This window comes from Amborella trichopoda, chromosome 9 (genome assembly GCF_054954075.1).
Source record: "Amborella trichopoda isolate Santa Cruz 75 chromosome 9, AtrichopodaSantaCruz75HAP2 v2.0, whole genome shotgun sequence".
In the NCBI taxonomy this organism is placed as follows: Eukaryota; Viridiplantae; Streptophyta; class Magnoliopsida; order Amborellales; family Amborellaceae; genus Amborella; species Amborella trichopoda.
This window is the reverse complement of record NC_142344.1, coordinates 34,790,394-34,811,148: the sequence shown is the minus strand read 5'-3', so window position 1 is coordinate 34,811,148 and position 20,755 is coordinate 34,790,394. Positions and strand designations below refer to the sequence as shown.

Below are 20,755 nucleotides of genomic sequence, written 5' to 3'. Positions count from 1 at the left end.
TTTCTCTCTCCTTCTTCTCTCCTCTTTCTCTCTATCTCTCATTATCCCTCATGACCAACCGGACCGACAACTAAGCCGCCAACCAGCCCTCTCTTCTCCGTTTCTCTTCTCTTTTCTTTCCTTTTCTTCTTTCTCTTCTCTCCCCTTTCTCTCTCTCCTCACCCTTTCTCCCTCTCTTTCTTCTTTCTTTTTCTCTCTCTTTCTTCTCTCCTCTTCTTTCTCTCTATCTCTCCCTGTCCCTCACGATCAACCAAACCGGCGGCTAAGCTACCGGCCTGCCCTCTCTTCTCCCTTTCTCCTCTCTTCTCTTTCTCTTTCTTCTTTCTCTTCTCTTTCTTCCTCTCCTCTCCTCTTCTTACTCTTCTCTCTTCTCTCTTTCTTCTTCTCCTCTCATCTTTTCTCTCTTTTCTTTTCTTTTCTCTCTCCTCTTCTCTCCTCCCCTTTCTTTCTATCTCTCCCTCTCCGTTAAGGCCAACCAAGCCGGCAGCTAAGCTCCTCCTCTCTCTTCCTTCTTTTCTCTCTCTTTCTCCTTTCTCCTTTCTCCTCTTTCATTCTCCTCTCCTTCTTTTTGTCTTCTCTCTCCCTCTCGCTCTCTCACGGTCCCCCCTCTCTTTTCTCTTTTTCTCTCCCTCTCTTTTCTCTCTCCCATTCTTTTTTTCTCTCTCTTTCTTCACTTATCATCTTTCTTTCTTTCTCCTCTCTTCTCACCCCTTTTCTTTCTCTCTCTTTCTTCTCTCTCTTCTTTTCTCTCTCTTCTCTTCTCTCTCTTCTTTCTTTCTCTCTTTCTTCTCCTCTTTCTCTTTATATCTCCCTCTTCCTAACGACCAACCGGACCGCCGTCTAAGTCGCAAGCCTGCCTTCTCTTTTCTGCTTTTCTCTCTATCTCTATCTCTCTCTTTCTCTTTCTTTCTCTTTCTCTCTCTTCTCTTATCTCTCTCTTCTTCTCCGCCCCTCTTCTTTCTCTTCTCTTTTCTCTTTTTTCTCTCTCCTCTCGCTTTTCTCTCTCTTCTTCTCTTCTCCTCTTCTTTCTCTTTTCTGTTTTCTTCTCTATTTCTCATTCTACTCTCTCCTCCCTTGTCTCCTCTCTCTTCCTCTGTTCTCTAACGGTTAACTGGACTGGTGGCTAATTCATCGGCTCGCTCTCTTTTCTCTTTCTCCCTCTTCTTCTCTTCTCTTCCCTCTCTTCTTCTCCTCTCCTCTTCTTTCTCTTCTCTTTTCTCTTCCTTCTTTCTCCTCTCTCCTCCCTTCTTTCTTCTCTCCCTCTCGTTCTCTCACGGTCAACTAGATCAGCGGCTAAGCTGTCGATCCGACCTCTCTTCTCTATTTCTCCCTCTTCTTCTTTCTTTCTCTTTCTCTCTCCTTCCTCACAACTAACCTGACTGGAGGCTAAGCCATCAGCTTGCCTTCTTTTTTTCTCTTCTCTCTCTCCTTCCCCTCTCTTCTCCCTTCTCTCCTCTCTCTCCCTCTCGTTCTCTCACGATCAACTGGACCAGTGGCCCACCTCCTCTTCTCTCTTTTTCTCTATTTATCTCCCTCCTCTTCTTTCTCTCTCTCTCTTCTCTCCTCTCTCTATTTCTTCCCTTCTCTCTCCCTCCTCCTCTCTTCTTCTTTCTCTTCTCTCTATTTCTTCCTTCTCTCTCCCTCCTCCTCTCTTCTTCTTTCTCTTCTCTCTCCTCTCTGTCTTCTTCTCCTGTCCTCTTCTTTCTCTTCTCTCTTTTCTCTTCTCTTTTCTCTCTTTCTCTCTCCTTCCTACTCTCCTCTCTCTTCCTCTTGCTCTATCATAGTCAACTGAACAGGCGGTTAAGCCGCCATCCCGCTCTCACTTTGCTCCTCCTCTCTCTATCTTTATCTTCTCCTCTTTCTCTCTATCTCTCTTTCTCCCTCACGACCAACGGAATCGGCGGCTAAGCGGTCAACCTATGTTTTTTCTCTCTCTTCCCTCTCCCTCTCTCTCTCGCCCAAATCGACATGCCCTCTTCTCATCTTCCCCTTCTCTCCTCTCTTTCTCCCCCTCTCTTTCTCTCTCTTCTCTCTCTCTTCTCTCTCTTCTCTCCTTCTCCTTCTCTCCCCCTCTTCTCTGTTTCTCTCCCCTCCCTTTTATCTCTATCCTACTCGCTCTCGCTCTCACCTTCCTCCCCTCTCTCTCTTCCTCTCTTTCTCTCATAAAACCCCCACGTTATTCCTTCCACCATAAATACTCTATCATGTTTACGTATTTGTTTATTCATAAACAGTCTTGCATCACCCCATTCTTTTTCTTTTCTTTTTTTTTCCGTATCTCTCTAAAGACAAGTTAGGGTCTTTTGACCCACTTGTCTAGTAACCTTATATGTGTGTATTTATGAGTTGCAGAGTGTAAGCAAGGAGGCAAAAGTCGAACCAGCCTCAGGCTAGGGGGCTTTCCTTCGTGATCATAGAGGACACCCAAGCAAAACACTCGAGCCTGTCACAGACTCACCGTGAGGTAAGTCACACCTCATACCACACAATCCTCTCTCACTAATTGGTATCTACCCGCACGTGTGCCTCACACATCGCGGTCTCGAGAGAGCGATCTCGAGTCGGACCTAAATCTAGGTCTCCAAGCAGTCGTACGACCCGATGAGATCGAGGCCCAACCAGCCATGCAGTCCGATGTTCCAATCATGGAATAGCTCACAATAGGGTTGTCTGATATTCGAAACATTGGACCAACCCCTAATATGCCTCTAAGCCAGCAAACAACCCTACAAACAACAAAATTTAATAATTAATGGCAATCTGATATTACAAACTTTGAACCGGGGCTAAAAAAACAAAAAACACTAAAGAAACAAGAAAGAGTTGGACCTTTGTATAAAATATGGGGAAATTTGCACCAAACCGTAAGACAACAAAACTATCAGAGAGAGTTTATTGACCTTGTGACAATATCAAGAAGTGAAAACTTTATGTTGATATTTTAGCATGTTCTCCCATGGTCATGTACGATTCAATGGTGTTTGGGCAGAGCTCAAAAAATAATTAGGTCAAAATAGAATAATAGTAGGGCTAGGAGAGGACCATTGACATCACACCGATTGGCACCTTGGGAGATCAGTATTCTAGAGATGCTTAATAATGCCACGAGGTTTTTATTTTGGCTGTTACAAAATATTTTAAAAAATTAGTATAATGTATTATAATATTCTTGTAAATGAATTTCTTGGGTTGATCAAGAATGATGCTTTATTAGTTCAGTTGAGTGGGAGTACACGAAGGAATTGAGTATTCCTGAGCACAAAATAACTTATGAGGGATTATTAGAGATACTCAATCCAGTGTGGCCAAGTGAATCTAAGGCAAGTTGGAGCATTTTTTAACAAATAAAGAAGAGGTATCCCATGTGAGTTTGATAGACCTAATGAGGTTCTTGATGGTGTATTAAGCTAAGTCCAAGTGGCACAATTTAAAAAAAAATCTTATTGCTATGCAACAATGCTCTAATTATATGAATTTCACAGCAAATTATACCATTTTCAGCCACCAAACTTGGCTTCTTGCACTCAAAATGACAAAATAACAACTCTAGTTGGTCCACAGAGTCCAAACATAAAATACAACAAGGAGATTGAATTAATAGGAGCCTATATTCATGTTGGAAAAATTACAGTACTACAAATTACATTGCTAAATTATACGTCATTTTCAAATTTCATCAAACATTTTAAAATCAATCTCCTCCACCAAACATATATACTGTAATGGATTTGTTTTGATGGAAAGTTATATATCGAGCTCATTTTAAATTGTCTACACTTTAAAACGTAAAAGAGAGAGACTAACACCACATGGGCCCCACATGAATGACACATCATTCCCATGTGGGAGATGACATGGGCAGCCTCATTGGAGCGTGGAGCCCTTGTTTGAATGATGCATTATCTTAGATAAGTGTAATATGCATATTAGGGTTTTTGTGAACATGCGTTAGTGCACTTGTAAGCTTAGGAAATATGTTTTTTAGATATGGTAAAAGTTTTTATAGAGCCGAGGCTCTAAACAATCAAATTTAAGCATATCTCAAAAATTTCACTAAAAGAGGTTGTTTTGATGTCCAAATATTTTCAAATCTATCATCTCGACATCAAGATGCATGGACATAAAAAAAAAATGGATTTCAAGTTTTGGAAATAGCGTAATTTGTAGCGCATTTTTTAACCGTCAATTTTCAAGTTTTCATAGATATGTCGATCTACACTATTTTTTAAGCCTTAAATATTATAAATAAATATAAAAATATATTTTAATGCTATTATAAAAATTTCCAATATTGAAACCATATTTCTCGACAGTCTTTGAAGGTAGGCTCTAATTTGATGGTTTAGAACCTAGGCTCTATACAAACCACACCATTTAAATATTAATTATATTTTTAAAAAATAGCCAACAAATGGTTTTTTAAGGTCAAATGTACTTTGAATGTATGTTGATTTCCTACTGGTTTTATAACTACACATTATGTCACTCTATGACATCATGTGTAAAAGTGATGTGACTATTCTTCAAGAGAAAGAAAGTATAAGGTTTTAAAAATATTTTAGAGAGATAAAGAGATGGATGGTTGCTATTATTTTGAAAATTCAATGGTGATAAAGGCCATCCATAAAGTCAGGATTTTCCAGGGCAAAATGGAGAAAAGGGAAATTTAGAGGTCATTATGGGAAAATGGTAATAATGGTGTATTACATCTCACAGCTCCTACGACAGCTATAGAGGGTGATGGGAAGCCTAGGATCAAGAGCCTCGCAATCCTTGGATTGTCCATTTAAAGGCCAAGATTCAATCGCCAAAACCACACTTAGAGCCACTTATATAAAAGGTCACTTGACCTAAATTTTTCTCTCATAACTGAAAGTTGGACTTATGTGATCTAAACTCAGTGTATGGATTCTATTTTTTTTTTTTTTTTTCTTTTTCTGCTAGATCACTTACAAATAGTCCATTACAATAAATTGAATTGAAAGAAATAAAGAAATTAAAACTTTGATCTAAAACTTTACACCACTAAAACCACTCTTTTATTAATCAATCAAAACCATAACACTAAGCTTGGGAATAACAAAAGATAAAAACAATAAGTATGGCAAAACAAAAGAAAGGTGATGCTGGCGATTATCTCAACCGAGCTTAATACACCTCACACCAAGTCAGCACCTCTAATGTCGTAGGATCAAAGGTCAATCTCAATCTCCAAAATAGGAAACCATATGGACCAAACCTCCAATAGAACAATCTATTATCGCAAAACTTAAATCTCAAACTAAACTCTTGACCCCATAAGCACCTAAATGAAAGAGACATGCTTCTCAACACTAAACCCTTAACCCATAAGCCATGAGAGAGATATAAGATGAGAGAGAAAGACGATGAGCACCAAGACTAGGTGGAGCATGCCCCTTCACAAGAGGAGAGAGAGAGACTACTTGGTTGGGGCGTGCCCCTCTATGAGATATGTGGGAGAGAGAAGCGAGAGAGGCACCCAAAAAGGTAGAGAGACCCCTATTTATAGTGTTTCAATGAGGTTAAGGTTTCTTAGGTCTATATGGTTGGTCACCTTAGTGAGATTGAATTTGCACTATTGATCTTGGGTGACTTGTAAGGTGAGAGATGTGAGTCATCCATTTCATAGATTAGCCATCATGATCTTATGAAAGGTGTTAGAACATTTATCCTCTATTTTTTAAACTAATTTTTTATCAATAAATTAATTATGAAAATAATCAATTATAATAGGGAAAATATCTTATTATCCCCTATTTTTAACTTGTATATCTCATTAGACCAAAAAATTGAACATATTACTTGTAAACAAAAAGACTCTATCTTTTTTATCTTCCAACCCCCTAAACCCTTTTAACCATGTATTGGTGACCTCAACAACTTATTAAATGACTCTATATCTCTCTCTCTAAAACTCTATCTCTCTCACGCATCATCGTCTCTCTCTCTCTCTCTCTCTCTCTCTCTCTCTCAAAACTCCATCTCTCTCTAAAACCCAAACTTCATCTCTCACACTCACATCATCGTCTCTCTTTAAACTCCATCTCTCTCCCTAAACTCAAACTCCATCTCTCTCTAAAACTTCATCTCTCTCTAAAACCCAAAGCCCATCTCTCTCTAAAACTCCATCTCTCTCTCATACATAAGAAGATGTGCTCGTGTTCGAGCTCAAGCTAAACCTCTTAGCTGGTAAATTCATCGAGAAATGAAAAGAGAGAGATGGAGTTTGAATAGGGTGTCATTTTAGTATTTGTTTGGGTCAAAAATTTATGGTCAAAGAGGTTTAGGGGGTTGTAAGATAAAAAAGATGGAGACCTTTTGCTCACAAGTAATATTTTCAATTCCCGAGTTTCATAAGATATAGAAGTTAAAAATAGGGGATAAAGAGATATTTTCCTATTATAATATTATACATTCCAATTTCATGCACAAGTCTCTTATTTTCTTCCATGTTTGATTTCAAAACCTCTACAACATCAAACCTTTCTAAAACACAATTTCTTAATCCTCAAGCTTGCTTGGGCACACAAGAAAGTATAAGGGGATAGGGCGTGCTTTCATAGGCCCCACCAACTTGCAATAGTAGCTCATATATACTAATGGCCCCCATGCAATAATAAAATATTAAAAAATTGATTTTTAAAAATAAAAAATAATGATTAATTCTATTTGAATATTTAAAACAATGAAAATTTAATATCTCTGGTTCTTATAAATTTAAATCATACAAATAAAATACCTAGATATTAAGAAAAATTCAAACAACAATTCTAAAAATTAAATAACATCAAAACAATTATAATTAAATACTTTTGATAGGATTTGTATCTATATGATCTACGAATAATAAAACACTGCGGCATTCCACTTTCTACTGTGGATCACGGTCCACACTTGCTTTCTCAAACTGACCCAGCGGTTCTTATGACCTACAGCCCATTACAGGGGCTCATGATTGGGCCACCAAAGTCAGCCAATAGACAAGGGGACGTAATCGCAGTTTGTGGATTTCAGGTTCTCTCCTAGAAACGAATCAATGTTATTTAGACCTGATACAACCACAACTCCATGATAGGGGTAATCTCTCGCACATACACATATTTCACCCTGAAATGTGGTTCGCTTCCCGATACAACTATCATATGTGCGCGTCATGTGATGGTACATGGATGAAGCTTTAGCCCCGTCTCTGAGGGCCACCATCATACACAAGGGTCACACAGTCCCTCGGCTCACTCATCTGGGCATATTCCGACCTCATCAAGGAATGACCCATCAAAACTCTTATCGATTTAATCTTTATGCTCAGGTAACATGAGTTTATCCCAACCAACTGACCTAGCATGTCAAGCACAATACGGTATCAAAAAACATCATTTGTATAGTATGATCCACATAGGATCACACTCCTACTGTGTTTATGTTTTACAACATAAAATATTTATACAAGCTCCCTCTAATAATGCCTTTAATGGCTACATAAACCCAACAATAACTCAAGTTAACTTTGAAAAGAGAGAGAGAAGTGGCACGCCCCACCTTGGAGAGTCCATTGAATCCCTCACGTCCATGAGAGAAACTATGAGATTAAATGCATGGTGTAAGAGGTCCTCTCAAAGCCAAAGCTTGAGATCACGACACTACCATTATCCTCATTGTATGAAGTCCCTTTGCTTGCTGTAAGTTACATTTACAGCAACGTAAACCTTGTCCCTTTGCTAATACGAAAATTACTTTTAGTCTTTATTTCATCACTAGCCTAGTTGCCTTATACGCTTTGCTCCTTTATGCAGCTTAAAATAGTTTTGGCCTAATTTTGTAAAGCACTTGCAACTGGAAATTTTCTGAGATTTCCATGATATAACAGTGAGTAAAACGTCCTTTCTCGAATCCAAATATCCCTCGAGCAACCTATATCGTGTGCCTGTTGAATATGGAACCCTTGCTCTTATTTCCTTGTACTCACACCGAAGCCCATGCTAATTCTCTTCCGCACGTTGAGTTCTCCATCCTCTTGTCCCACATGTGGTTCATAGAAGGTCCCATTCCCATTATTGTTTTTGTTATCGTTTGAGCACCCATAGAGTGTCGTGTGTGTATTTGAGGTGCTTGCTTCACACCGATTGGATCGAGGTTCTTATAGCTTACGCTATCGGGAAGAACAATAACAGGGGTTGTACATAAGTCTCTAGGGGTTGTACATAAGTCTCTGGTGGTCATCCGGGCACTGTGAGAGTTTTGGTTTTGGCTTCCCACGTCACTAAATTGACTTTTGCATGCATATTGTTGCTAGACTTATGTATTTGAATGATGATTAAATTCATGTACGTGTTCATATTTTATGTGTCGGTGAGAATGCATGAATCATGTGTATGAGGAGAGATTTTGCTCAAGAGAAATTGTGTTGCATTTCCTTTGTCTCCTTAGTGTCCTTTTGAGTGGAAATTATATTAGAGACCAAATGAAGTGATCCTATTTTAAGTATTGGAGAAAATGTATGTGAGGATTGAGCGTTTTACAGCCATCTATGCTGCTGTAAATTTTATGAACAAAATGTGAAGTGAGTTTCTACAAATAATTTTTTTTGTTTTCTTTACTTTGGACTCGTCCTTTATACACTCCATCTCGCACAGTGCAAATCCTGAGCCGTTCAGTGGAAGGTTTGAGAGTTCTCACACGCCTGGAAGGGACTTGTAGGGTTTCTTGGACAAGTGTGAGAGAGTCAAAAGATGGGGACGTGGGTTTGTTTCCTGGACTTTTTTTTGGATGCCCTGAAAAACCATGTCAAACTGAAGCATAACATAATCTGATTGTCAACCATGACCATGCAATTGTTACCTTTGAAGGACTCGAGAACCCCAAATGGAAACCCACCAAACCAAAAATCACAAATCCTAGCCGTGGGTTTCTCTCTAATCCCTTTTTCTTCTTCTTTAGATTACACCTCTTCTCCATGCTTTTGCACCATAGCTTAATTACAAGTTCGGCATTCAAGAGTCTACTATCACTTTTACCGAAGCCATGGCCAAGCAAGGTTCACAATGAAAGTTCTTAGAATTGGAAAGACGCCAATTGGGACACTGCTTCACAACAAAAAAGGAGGAGATAAGCTTGGAGATGGAAGTCTTCTTTTATTTTTCCAAAGTAAAGTAAAACTAAATCCATGAGCTTATTATCCAAGAACAAATTGATAGGATCCCTTTTTTTACATCCCCATGTCCTTGCCGAGGTGGTGCATTTGGAAGGCCATCACTAGACCGTTTCCATAGAACACGGATTGCTCAGACCGTACTCGGGCTTTAGCCATAGAATTTGGGTCTGGCTCGGGGCTAGCCTTTAGGTACAAGTTTGGGGTAAGGCTGGACTCAGGCTTAGATTCAAAAGATTTGGGCCAGGCATGGCCCCGATCCGAGCCTGACCCATTAACCCCTCTGCTGGTGGACAGCGAGCTCTTGCACCTATCATATAGGAGACTCCCCATGTCCCAAGGCACAATAATTCCCCATAACAGATCAACATAATTTGGAAGATATTAAATTCAGCAAAAAAATAAAAAATAAAACAAAAACAAACATTGATCGATCAACAATGGTGCGCTCCCAACCAAAACAACTGACATATTTGTAACTTTTTCTAGCACATAATCACCACGAAATAGCATTCATAATATGAAAAGGAAAGAAGACACCGATTTCTTTATCCCATTACACAGCAAAGCTTTCTTACGGCACTACCTTGTAAATTGAAAATCCATAAAATTACACAAGCACAAATAATACATTGTAATAAAAATAGGGTGCGGTTTGTATAGAGCCTAGGCTCTAAACAATCAAATTAGAGCCTACCTTCAAATAGTATCGAGAAATGTAGTTTCATTATTGAAAATCTTTGCAACAACTTTAAAATAAATTTCATAATTTCAAGTTTCATAAATAGTGTAGATCGATAGATTTATGAAACTTGAAAATCTTGAAAATTAACGGTCCAAAATTGCGTTGCAAAATACACTACTTCTAAAGCTTGAAATCTATTTTTTTCTCATGTCCATGCATCTTGATGTCGAGATGACCTATTGGAATATATTTGAGCATTAAAACAACCTCTTCTAATGAAATTTTTGAGGTAAGCTCAAATTTGATTGTTTATAGTCTTGGCTCTGTATAAACTTTTCCCATAAAAATATAGTGAAACTTGTCAAAGAATCCAAGATAATTGCATCATCATGACGCTACAGATTTCAGTTGCCGTTAAAAAAATTCTGTGATACTGCACACTGAATTATTGAAAAGCCCCAAGTCTTGCTGGAGATACAGTCAGAATACACTTCCACGCACAATTGAACTTCTTTTCAGGAAAAAAGAGAGAGCAACATGTGCAACGTGGAAGTTCTTGTAATTTCCAAGATGATAAAAATTTTTGAGCGAAGAGATACCAGCAACTTCTTCATCAGTGCACACCAATATCCCACATCAACTTCTCCTCATTAGAGAGGCTCTTAATATTGCACATTTCTCGGCTTTTAATCCTGTCATCTTTGCATAACTGATAACGGTTATAGAATTATGTTCAATCAATGAATGCACAGATGGCAAATTAATAGCTGAAAATAAAAAGCAAAGACCAAACTCTATAAGTAACAGAACTCAAAATGTTTCTTAAACTTTGATTCTCGCAGATTCTCCAACAACTAATTCCATTCTCATGTACCACTCTCCAATGCACGTGTTTTCAATCATATCTCGGCCAGATCTGAGATACCGAATAGGTCTTAAAACACCAAAGACTGCCAAGTCTGCTGAGTTAGGCTTGGAGCCCCCTACGTAATTATGAAAAAAACCAATATAAACAAACAGGGACACACACACCTCAAGCAGCAGAGAGAGAGAGAGAGAGAGAGAGAGAAAAGAGGGAAGGGGAGGCACAAACCAAGGAAATCCCTCCCATTAAGAGCCTCAACCCATGTTTCTGCAGCTTCATACAGTGCAGCACGTTCATCAGTGATATTGTGCCTCTTCTTCAGCCTCTTCGAGACGAGGTACATGGCTGCTGCTCCAGCATACTTCACTGTCCACCTCTCTGTACTAGTGAAATTACCTGCACTTACAACAAGAGCACATCACAATGTCGCAGACGAGAAAAATAGGTAGTTTGTGAGGGAATATATACATTGGGTTAATATCAGTACATTGGAAAGAAAATGCACATAAGTTCCATGTCAGATCTAACCCCAGCAATTTATTTAGTATTTTTAGAAAGATTAACAATCATCAATATTCTCTGATGACATCCAAAGTATGACTAACGAAAACTGTCATCTCCTAGAGCAGCAGATTCCCCCTAATGCATGCATCTATTCGGAGGATACATGTCCCAAACGAGCTACCGAGAAGAATATGAGGAGCAAGCACTGATTGGATAATCTCTTTAGTTGATAAGAGGAGCAAGCACTGATTATAACGCATTTTTGGACCGTCATTTTTCAAGATTTTGAAGTTTTCATAGATCTATCGATCTACACTATTTTTGAAGCTTTAAACTTATGAAAATATATTTTAAGGCTATCACAAAGATTCCAAAATTGAAACCACATTTCTCGACACTTTTTGAAGGTATGCTCTAATTTGATTGTTTAGAGCATAAGCTCGATACAAACTGCACCCTTTTAAATTAGGTTATTTTAATTTAGAAAAGTACACAAAGAGACCATTTACTTTTAGTACAAGGAGGTCACAACTATTTTTGTCCATCAAATTTAAAATCAGATGGTTGTAATTGTACTTGTGACTAATCTCAAAGCCCAACAAAAAATTTCTTGAACTTTGTGATGCACCCCAAGCCATCCAATTGGACATCTAATGGCAAGAGTTAGTTGTGACCTCTTTTTACTAAAGATAAATGGTTTCATAGCCTACAATCCCTTTTAATTTACATTACTTTAATATGGGACTGTTTAGGCATATTTATTTTGGAGAAGGGTATTAATGACTGACATAATGAATCAAGAGATAAAAAGTAGAGGCCCCTGATATAAAAAGTAATAGGTGAAAGTCGAGAGGGCCCTGATGTGACTTTGGAAGGAGAAAAAACATGAAGTTTTTGTTCCCTAATTAGGGTTATGGGGAGGAAAGTTTTCAATTTGTGCTTGTTTTTTACTTGGATTTGTATAATTTTCTATTTTCTTCATCAAATCCTACATCAATTGGTACAGAGTCGAGGTTTTGTGATCCACAAGAGAAGAAATCTTCGATCAAGTCTATCCTTTGCTGAATTCAGCACAGGGAGTGCTGATTTCAGCCTCAGGTTTTACTGATTTCAGCCTAGAACTTGATTATTTCAAGCTAAGATTTGTGGTTTCAGCCTTGGATTTCCTGATTCTGCTAGGGTTGTGATTTCAGTGAATTCACGGCAGCAAGAAGGTATCAACGAAGAGGAGCTCTCGTAGATCTTCCCCCTGATGCTAGCAATGAAGAGATTGAAGAACTCAGGAGACGAGTTCAGCGGCTTGCACAACAATTCATGGGCATTATTCATGGGAAAAACAATGATCTTTCTACCCAAGAAGATGAGTACAACCCTTTTCACCCCATGCTCCAAATAAGGAGTCGAATGAAGAGGAAGGTGAGAGAAGACGTGGACAGGGGGAGCATCACGCTAAATTGAAGAAGGGTGCCTCAGCAAGGTGGGAATAGCTTAGGGCAAGGAGCGAAAGGGGGACATTCTGATTTTGACGATAGAAGATATGGACATGGGGAGCACCACATTTTTATTCAGTTCCACTACAATTAGAATCATTAATGAGGGATTATCGTGATCTCATTCCAGATGAGTTCCCAAGGAGTTACCACCCACTAGGGCCATCCAATGTCAAATAGACCTTGTTCCTAGGTTTAGCTTACAGAAGAAAGCAGCATATAGGATAAGCTCAAAAGAACATAAAGAGTTACAGAGGCAGGTTATAGAGCTTTTACAGAAAGGATTCATTTGAGAAAGCATGACTCCATGAGCTGTCCCGGCTTCATTGACACCTAAGGAGGTTGGGACTTGGCCTGTCGGTGGACAGCATGGTAATTAATTAGAATACAATCAAACATTGCTTCCTAATTCCGCGCCTGGATGATATGTTGGGCATGTTGGTTGATGCTACGCATTGTTCGAATATAGATTTGAGAAGTGAGTGGCTCCAATGAGGGCGGAAAAAATGAAGAAAAATGACCTAGGTGGTCTGATCATGTGAAACATCAACCTGGAATTGCACCGGATATGAGGGTGATTTGGTTCAAGCGGACGGCTTTAAAAGGGCCAAGGGAAAGGCCCCAAGAACATCAACGGACGTAATGAGAAAAAAAATGGTGATTTGTGGCCTGACTGAGGGTATGGACCTTGATAGAGTAGAATGGCAGAATATAATTCGTGTAGCTGATCCCAAATAATTGGAATAAGACTCGGATAATGATGATGATGAGATCTGAGAAGTAGGTATCATCAGATTTGTATTTGGCCAGGAGATGTATGGAAGACGTGCCCCCCCCCTCTCCCCTCTAAACACAGCAAGGCTGTCTTGGTTGACGTGTCCCCCCTCTCCCCTCTAGACACAGCAAAGCCATCTTGGTTGACGTGTCCCCCCCTCACCCTACCCAGCCACCCGCATTTATCAACCCTGCAGGCCCCTTTGACCTTGTCAGTCTTCCTCATCATGCTCTCCCCTCATCCTCGAGTAGCGCAACTCCTCCTTTGCAGCATTCACCCCTCCCTAGGCTTCTCGCCTTTTGCAATCCCCTGCCCGCCGTCAAGCCCACCTTCCAAAGACTCCACCCCTTCCCACTTTGCCCGCCACCCTCTTCCTCCTCGTCCCCCCCCCCCCGGACATCTGTCTCCCTTCCCTTTTCCCACCCCGCTGGATGGCGTCCATTCCACCTTCACCCCCCAATCCATTTGGGGACACTTGTCCCCCTCCCCTGCCCTTGTCCCTTAAGATCCCCACCTTGGCCCCAATCTCCCCCTCACCCTTCACCCCTCCCTCTCCTTCTGCTTTGATCTCTTCCCCATCCTTCACCCTTCTCTCCCCTAACCCTTCCCTCCTACATTCCCTGCAGCCTCCTCTTCCCTCTTTCCCCCCCTTCGACAACGCCCTATCTACTCCTCACCCTTCACGCCTCCCTCTCCTTCTGCTTTGATCTCTTCCCCATCCTTCTCCCTTCCCTCCCCTAACCCTTCCCTCCTCCATTCCCTGCAGCCTCCTTTTCCCTCTTTCCCCCCCTTCGACAACACCCCCCTCCCACCTCCAGTTAACCTAAGCAGTCCCCCCTCATCCTCGCTTTCACTTCCGCCCACCCTGGTTGACCAACATTCATCCCTGCCACCACTTTCCTCTTGCCCTATGTCCTCCTCTCATCTCCCTCGGCCCCTTGAGCCCTCACCCTCACCTGTATCTTCCCCTCATGGCCAACCTGACCCTTTCCCCCCCCATTCTCACTCACCACCCCCCCCCCCCCCCCCCCCCCCCCCCCACATAACCTCTTGTACCTCTTCAACCACCATCCCAAACACCTTTCCCGATGGTGTGGCCTCCTAACCCGATGGGTTTATTGTGGTGGAGTCTGATGACCCCACACCTCCGGACCCCGCAATCCTGGCCTCACTCCTGGCTCTTTATCGCTCTTATCCCCTTAACATCACTCCTCCGAACCCCCCACCTCTAGCCCCTCTACCTAACCCCCCAGCTATTCCTTCAGGCCCTCTGCATCCCACCCCCTCTGTGCCTAGCCGCCCCCGCCTCCTCCCTGACCAAAACTCCACCTACCCCTTGGCATCCTCCCATTCCACAACCTCGGTGTTCTCTTGCTCGCCCTCCCCTTCTTCTAGCACTGCCACCGTCCCATCAGCTTCAACTGTGAACTCTGAGTATGTGGACGGGATAGACCGTGGCCAACAAGGAAGTGCTCAATGTCATGGGCTCCCCTATGATGGACCTGAGGGCCCTTTTCATCTGTGCTCCAGGCGGACGCTTAAAGCAGGCTCAATGTGAGATTCAAAGGTTATAGGGAACTGATGAATCTCGTTTCTGATATTAACTATGACAGACCATCGTCTGTTGTTCCTCCTTCAAGGCCAAGCCCCTCATCTCTCCTCTTGGACCCTCCTTTGAGAAGGTCTCCTATACTGACCGCCCCTCCCACACCTCTCACTCCCTTATGAAGATTCTTTCTTGGAATGCTCGTGGTCTGGGTCAGACCCTTAAATGCAATGCTGCTCGCGACCTTTGTTCCAAACATCACCCTGGCGTTTTGGCTATCATCGAAACCAAACAACCCCACCCCTCCCTCAACTTGGTCAGACAAGTTCGGGGCCGCAGGCCATGTCAATGGGTGTCTTTGCCTGCTGAAGGGTCATTCAAAAGCATTTGGGTCATCTGGAACCCTTCTGAACACTCTCATGTCCTCTCTCATTGGGATGTTCTCAGTCACAGTACTCCTTTCAAGGAACACGAATGGTCTTTCTTGGAAATTCATGGCCATCTACAGCCCTAACTCCGCTGCGCACAGAACCCTCCTTTGAGACAAGCTTGATCTCGTTGCCACCCTTCCTTTGGGACGAGCTTGATCTCGTTGCCACCCTTCCTTTGGGACCAGCTTGATCTCGTTGCCACCCTTCCTTTGAGACCAGCTTGATCTCGTTGCCTTGGGGGGGATTTCAACATTACCAGATGGTCACTCGAGAGGAACTTCAACCCAAACATCCCCAAGGGATGATGGACTTTTTCATCTCGCGTAATGACCTCATTGACATTCCCCTACAAAGCAATCATTACACCAGGTTCGACCACTCGTCTCAACCTTCCCTCTCCAAACTTGATAGGTTCCTCTTTTCTACAAGTTGGGATGTGGTCTTCCTCGGCTCCCACGCCTTGGCCTTACCTAAACTTACCTCTCACCACTGCCCCATCATGCTTGATACTCTTTCCATCTCTAAAGGCTCAAGCCCTTTCGTTTTGAGCTCTCGTGGCTCGAAGAAACTCATGTTCTCTCCCTCATTCCCTCTTGGTGGGAATCCTTCTCTCCCCTGGTCTCGGGCAGGGCAGGCTACAAACTGCAAACCAAGATCCAACTCCTTATGGATTCTCTCAAAGTTTGGAGAAAAACCATCCCCGACAACTTCTCCCATCTAAAGAGCTCTCACCTTTCAGCCATTCAGTCCCTCGACCTCATCGAAGAAACCCGATCCCTCTTACCTTTGAATCAAACCTCAAAAGCCACCACAAGTTGGAGTACTTCTCCACCCTCAAAAAGGAAGGGAATTTTTTGTATCAAAGGCCCAGAGTCAAGTGGCTCCACCATGTGACCACAATACGGGCTTTCTTCCATAGGATAGCCAACTGCCGTCGCCTGGACAATTCCATTTCTACCATAAAGGCTGGGAACACGATTTTGGACCAATCTGCTGAGATTGAGGAAGTCGTTATCTCCTTCTTCAAAACCCTCTACACTGCTCCTCCAAGACCCAAACCCAGGATGTCGGACCTATAGTTTCTTTTTGTCCTAGACCATTGGGCCCAATGGCTAGAACAACCATTTACCTAACCCGAAATCCTAGTGGCTTTAGCTGACCTAGGAAAAGATAAAGCCTCAAGCTTGGATGGGTTCCCAGTTGCCCCGTTCAAGCCCTTTTAGGACATCTTTAGACCTGATTTTTTGGATTTTTTTGAAGAAATTTTCCATTGAGGTATCATTCACAAAGCCATGAACACAACCTTTATTGCTCTTGTCCCCAAATTTGAAGGGGCAGAAGAACTCAAGAACTTCCGACGTATTAGTTTAGTGAACTCCACATATAAAATCCTATCTGAAGTGTTGGCTTCTAAGCTTAAAGAGGTCCTCCCTTTCATGATCTCCCTCTCCCAGAGGGCCTTCATAAAAGACAAGCAAATTCTGGATGCGGTTCTAATGGCACGCGAATGCTTGCATTCCAGACACCTAACCAAACAATCGAGCCCTATTTTCAAGATCGATTGGGAAAAGGCGTAAGACCACGTGGATTGGGACATCCTGGACAAAACTACGGGTCGGAGGGGCTTTGGGGAGCGATGGAGACGTTGGATGAGAGGTTGTTACTCCCGGCCCTTCTTCTCCGTACTCATCAATGGAACTCTGAAAGGCTACTGCCCTTCTTCTAGAGGACTCCGACAAGGAGATCCTCTATCCCCCTTCCTCTTCGTGATCTCAATGGAGGTCTTTAGCCAATCAATCACCCGTATGTACCAGTTGGGTCTCCTAACAGGTTTTAAGAGCAGACCTAAAGGTAATATCGTCATGCATCTTCAATATGTAGATATATCCTCATCTTTTAAAATGCCACCTCGCAAGATATCGAGACATTGTGCTTATTCCTTAAATGCTTTAAGTTTCCACAGGCTTGAAAGTCAACATGGAGAAATCGACCAGGTTAGGGGTCGCTCTTACCTCGTCAGAAACAAGAGCCCTCATTCCAGATTGGGAGTTTAAAGTGGAAGACGTTCCCACCAGTTACCTTGGCAAGCCACTGGGCCTAGGAAAATCCAAAAAAAGGCAATGATCCCATATCATTGACAAAGTCGATAGACGTCTTGCTGGGTGGAAAGGAAGGTTCCTTTCTTTCGTAGGACGATCCACTCTCGTCAAGGCAACCCTGGCCAATAGCCCTACATACCTAATGTCCATGTTCCACATGCCGACAGCAACCGCCAACCACTTAAAACAACTTATGAGGAACTTCTTGTGGACAGGAGATGTTGAAGCTAAAAAATATCACCTCGTTTCCTGGGAAAATGTTTGTCAACCCAAAGAACTTGATGAACTCGGCATCCAGATTCTGAGAAAACAGAACACCACATTGCTAGGAAAATGGTGTTGGTGCCTAGCCACACAAAACAATATGCTTTGGTCCCAAGTTGGTCACTGTAAATGCAAGATTCCCGCTACCACTTGGCTACCGAAAGGGAGAACCCCGAGCAAAGCATCAGGGGCTTGAAAGTCTTTCCTCTCCTCTCTCACTCTCCCACGAAAACAATCGTTTCGACCCTAGGGAAAGCCATCGCATCCGCTTTTGGTCCGATCTCTAGCTGGGCCACCCCACTCAGAGACCTTCCCCCTCTATTTTCTCCCTTTTGACCAATAAGTCCTCTTCTATTGTGGACGAGATGGCAATCTAGGGCAACATTAGAGTCTAGAACGCATCCTTCAGACGCCCTTTATCTAATACTGAAACCACAGATTTCCTTGTCTTCCTTGCTGGATTCAAACTTCATTGCCATTTCTGGCCCTAATCGATTGGTGTGGTCCCCCTCCCCTTCAGGTACTTTCTCAGTGGGCTCCTTCTACAAGAAATTCTTGTTACCCCCACTTTCCCTCTCTCTCCGAGATCCATCGTTGCTCAGGTGTGGTCATCTTTTGCCCCCCCCCCCCCCGACAAAGTGCAAGCCTTCAATTGGAAGGCATGCTCCGAGAAATCCCTCACTGTGGATCAGCTCCAAAGGAGGGGAGTTCTTATTCCTAATCGTTGTGTAATACACATTAGTGAGGAAGAGATAGCAACCCCCAAGCTATGGAGCTTACTCCTCCTCCTCCTCCTCTTCGGCCTTTCTTGGGTTACTCCTTCCCTACCGGCACTTTTCAACATCCCGAGGGACACTTTGTGGCCTACTGCTGGCAAACTCTTATGGAAAACCTCTATAGCAGTCACGATCTGGGCAATCTGGATGGAAGAAATGCGAGGATATTTTGAGGGGCCAAGGGCGAAGCTCCGACCATGTTTTACAAACTTACCTCGAAGGTCGCTTTTTGGGCCTCCAACCATAAGATCTCCAGAGGCGTCTCGGCCTCAACCGTCCTTCACCGCTGGAAAGACATCCTCTACACCCTATTGCCTCGGATCCAGACCTAGCAATTGGTCCACCCCCCGGTGGGCCTAACAAATCTTAACTTCGACGGGTGCTCCTTTGGAAATCCCGAACTGGCAGGAGTGGGTGGGGTTTTCCGAGACCACATAGGCCACCTACTTGCCTCCTACTCCAAGAACATCGGCCACACTGACACCCAACTTGTTGAGTCAATGGCTCCTCGCCGGACTAAAGCTCTTCGACCACTCCTGGCTCAACCACTAAACAACTGGCTAAATTTGAAGCGTCATCCAGCACCTTGAGTCTATGAAAGGCGGGCTTTCTGGCTTCTTTCTAATTTCCTACCTGTAATGGGTGAATGCACTAGCCCACTGTTGGACTTTCTGTTTCCCTTTCAGGCGATGGTACTATGCCCAATCCATATTTTGTACAGGGCTGCTCCTCTGGGGTAGTCTACTCTTTTGGCAAGATGCCCGGTTTGTGGGACTCCTCTGCACACCCATGTACTTCTTTTTAATACAATAGTTAACATCAAAAAAGAAAAAAAACTGAGTCTATAGGGTGAGTTTTGGGTTGTAAACTCACACAAGGGCTTGTTAGTAATTTTCTCATTAGTAATAATATAGAAAATATAACTGGATACTAAGAAGGTGATCACGCCATTCTTCTCTCCCTCTCTTCTTCTCACACAACTCTCTCTCTCTCTCTCTCTCTCTCTCTCTCTCCATATATTTATTCACTCTCGTTATTCTAGTTCTCTATTTCTCTTTCTCCATTAGTAAATCGACATTTAGTGTAGGCATAAATCATATATTTTCAACTTGGTATCAAAGTACGGCATGGATTCAAAGATGATATTAGTGGGAAATACTAGCCATGTAACTGCCTATTTCAGCAGTATGGCCATACAATGATAGAAAGTTTAGCAAATGGAGAACTATACAATGAGACCATTTACATTTGGTATAAGGTGGTCACAATTAATCTTGACCATTGGATGTGAAATTGGGTGGGTTGCATTTATTCCATTGACCAAGCTCAAAATTCAAAAAAACAAAATTCTTTAACTTTGTGACACACCCCAGCTATCAGATTTTATATCGAATGGTTGTAAGTAATTGTGACCTCCTTCTACTAAAGATAAATGGGCTCATTGTATACCATCCCTTAGCAAATAAGAAGCCCTAAGAAGGCTATTTTTTAAAAGATCATGGGGAGTTGTATACAGCTTGTCGAATGAAGTGTTATTTTCTAGGGGTTGTTCTCTTATCAGATTTTTCTGCAAAAGGTGTCAATTACTAGGGTTTGCTACAAAAGAAAAAACATTTAGGGTTTTTAGTGATCCATTGGTTAGGATTTTTCCTCCTTACAAGAAACCTGGAATATATATGTCGAGATTTTATTTTTCAGGGACGGGGAACAATTGTTTAATGTGGATCAAAAGCAATACAACCATGGTACATCTCAAATTTGTGGCCATGATTGTATAACCGATTGACCAATGCATGGCGCTTCCAGTGCTTATGAATAGTGGTTAGAGAGATATGTGGGGGTATCCCGATTTCAGCAACATTGTTATTTGTTTTCTCGTGCCTTAGAAACGATTAATGTCAAAACAAACATCAGGTATGGAGTACTCTAGAGTCTAAATCACTATGTTTAAATTTGATGGCACAAACAATCTGGAATGGGCCAAGACTGTTAGCTTATTTCATGGGGGTAGAAAAAAGTTAGGTTATATTGATGGTCGTAACTAAAACCAGATGTAAAGGAATCTTCTTAAGCTGATTGGGAAGCGAATGAGATGGTAATTATTATGAAATGATTGTAAACTCTATGCAACCAAATTTGAGTCGCAAATTT

At 42.1% G+C, this 20,755-nt stretch overlaps 1 protein-coding gene across 22 annotated transcripts in view; it reads right to left on the bottom strand.

Annotated features, from left to right (window-relative positions):
- Positions 1-10,178: 10,178 nt before the first annotated feature.
- The window catches only part of LOC18436622 (uncharacterized), a 42,739-nt gene continuing 32,162 nt past the window's right edge, over positions 10,179-20,755 (bottom strand). For 16 of the 22 annotated variants that reach the window (XR_016040769.1, XR_016040770.1, XR_016040766.1 and 13 more), the window contains 2 exons: positions 10,948-11,115; positions 10,179-10,837 (listed from right to left, as the gene is read on the bottom strand). Coding sequence is in view for 13 of the 22 variants with exons in the window: in XM_006846850.4 (XP_006846913.1) it covers positions 10,677-10,837; positions 10,948-11,115 (329 nt within the window). In the remaining 9 variants the exon portion in view is untranslated. The remainder of the gene's footprint in view (positions 10,838-10,947; positions 11,116-20,755) is intronic. The other 6 variants (XM_088846744.1, XM_088846747.1, XM_088846743.1 and 3 more) reach the window with 2 other exon arrangements.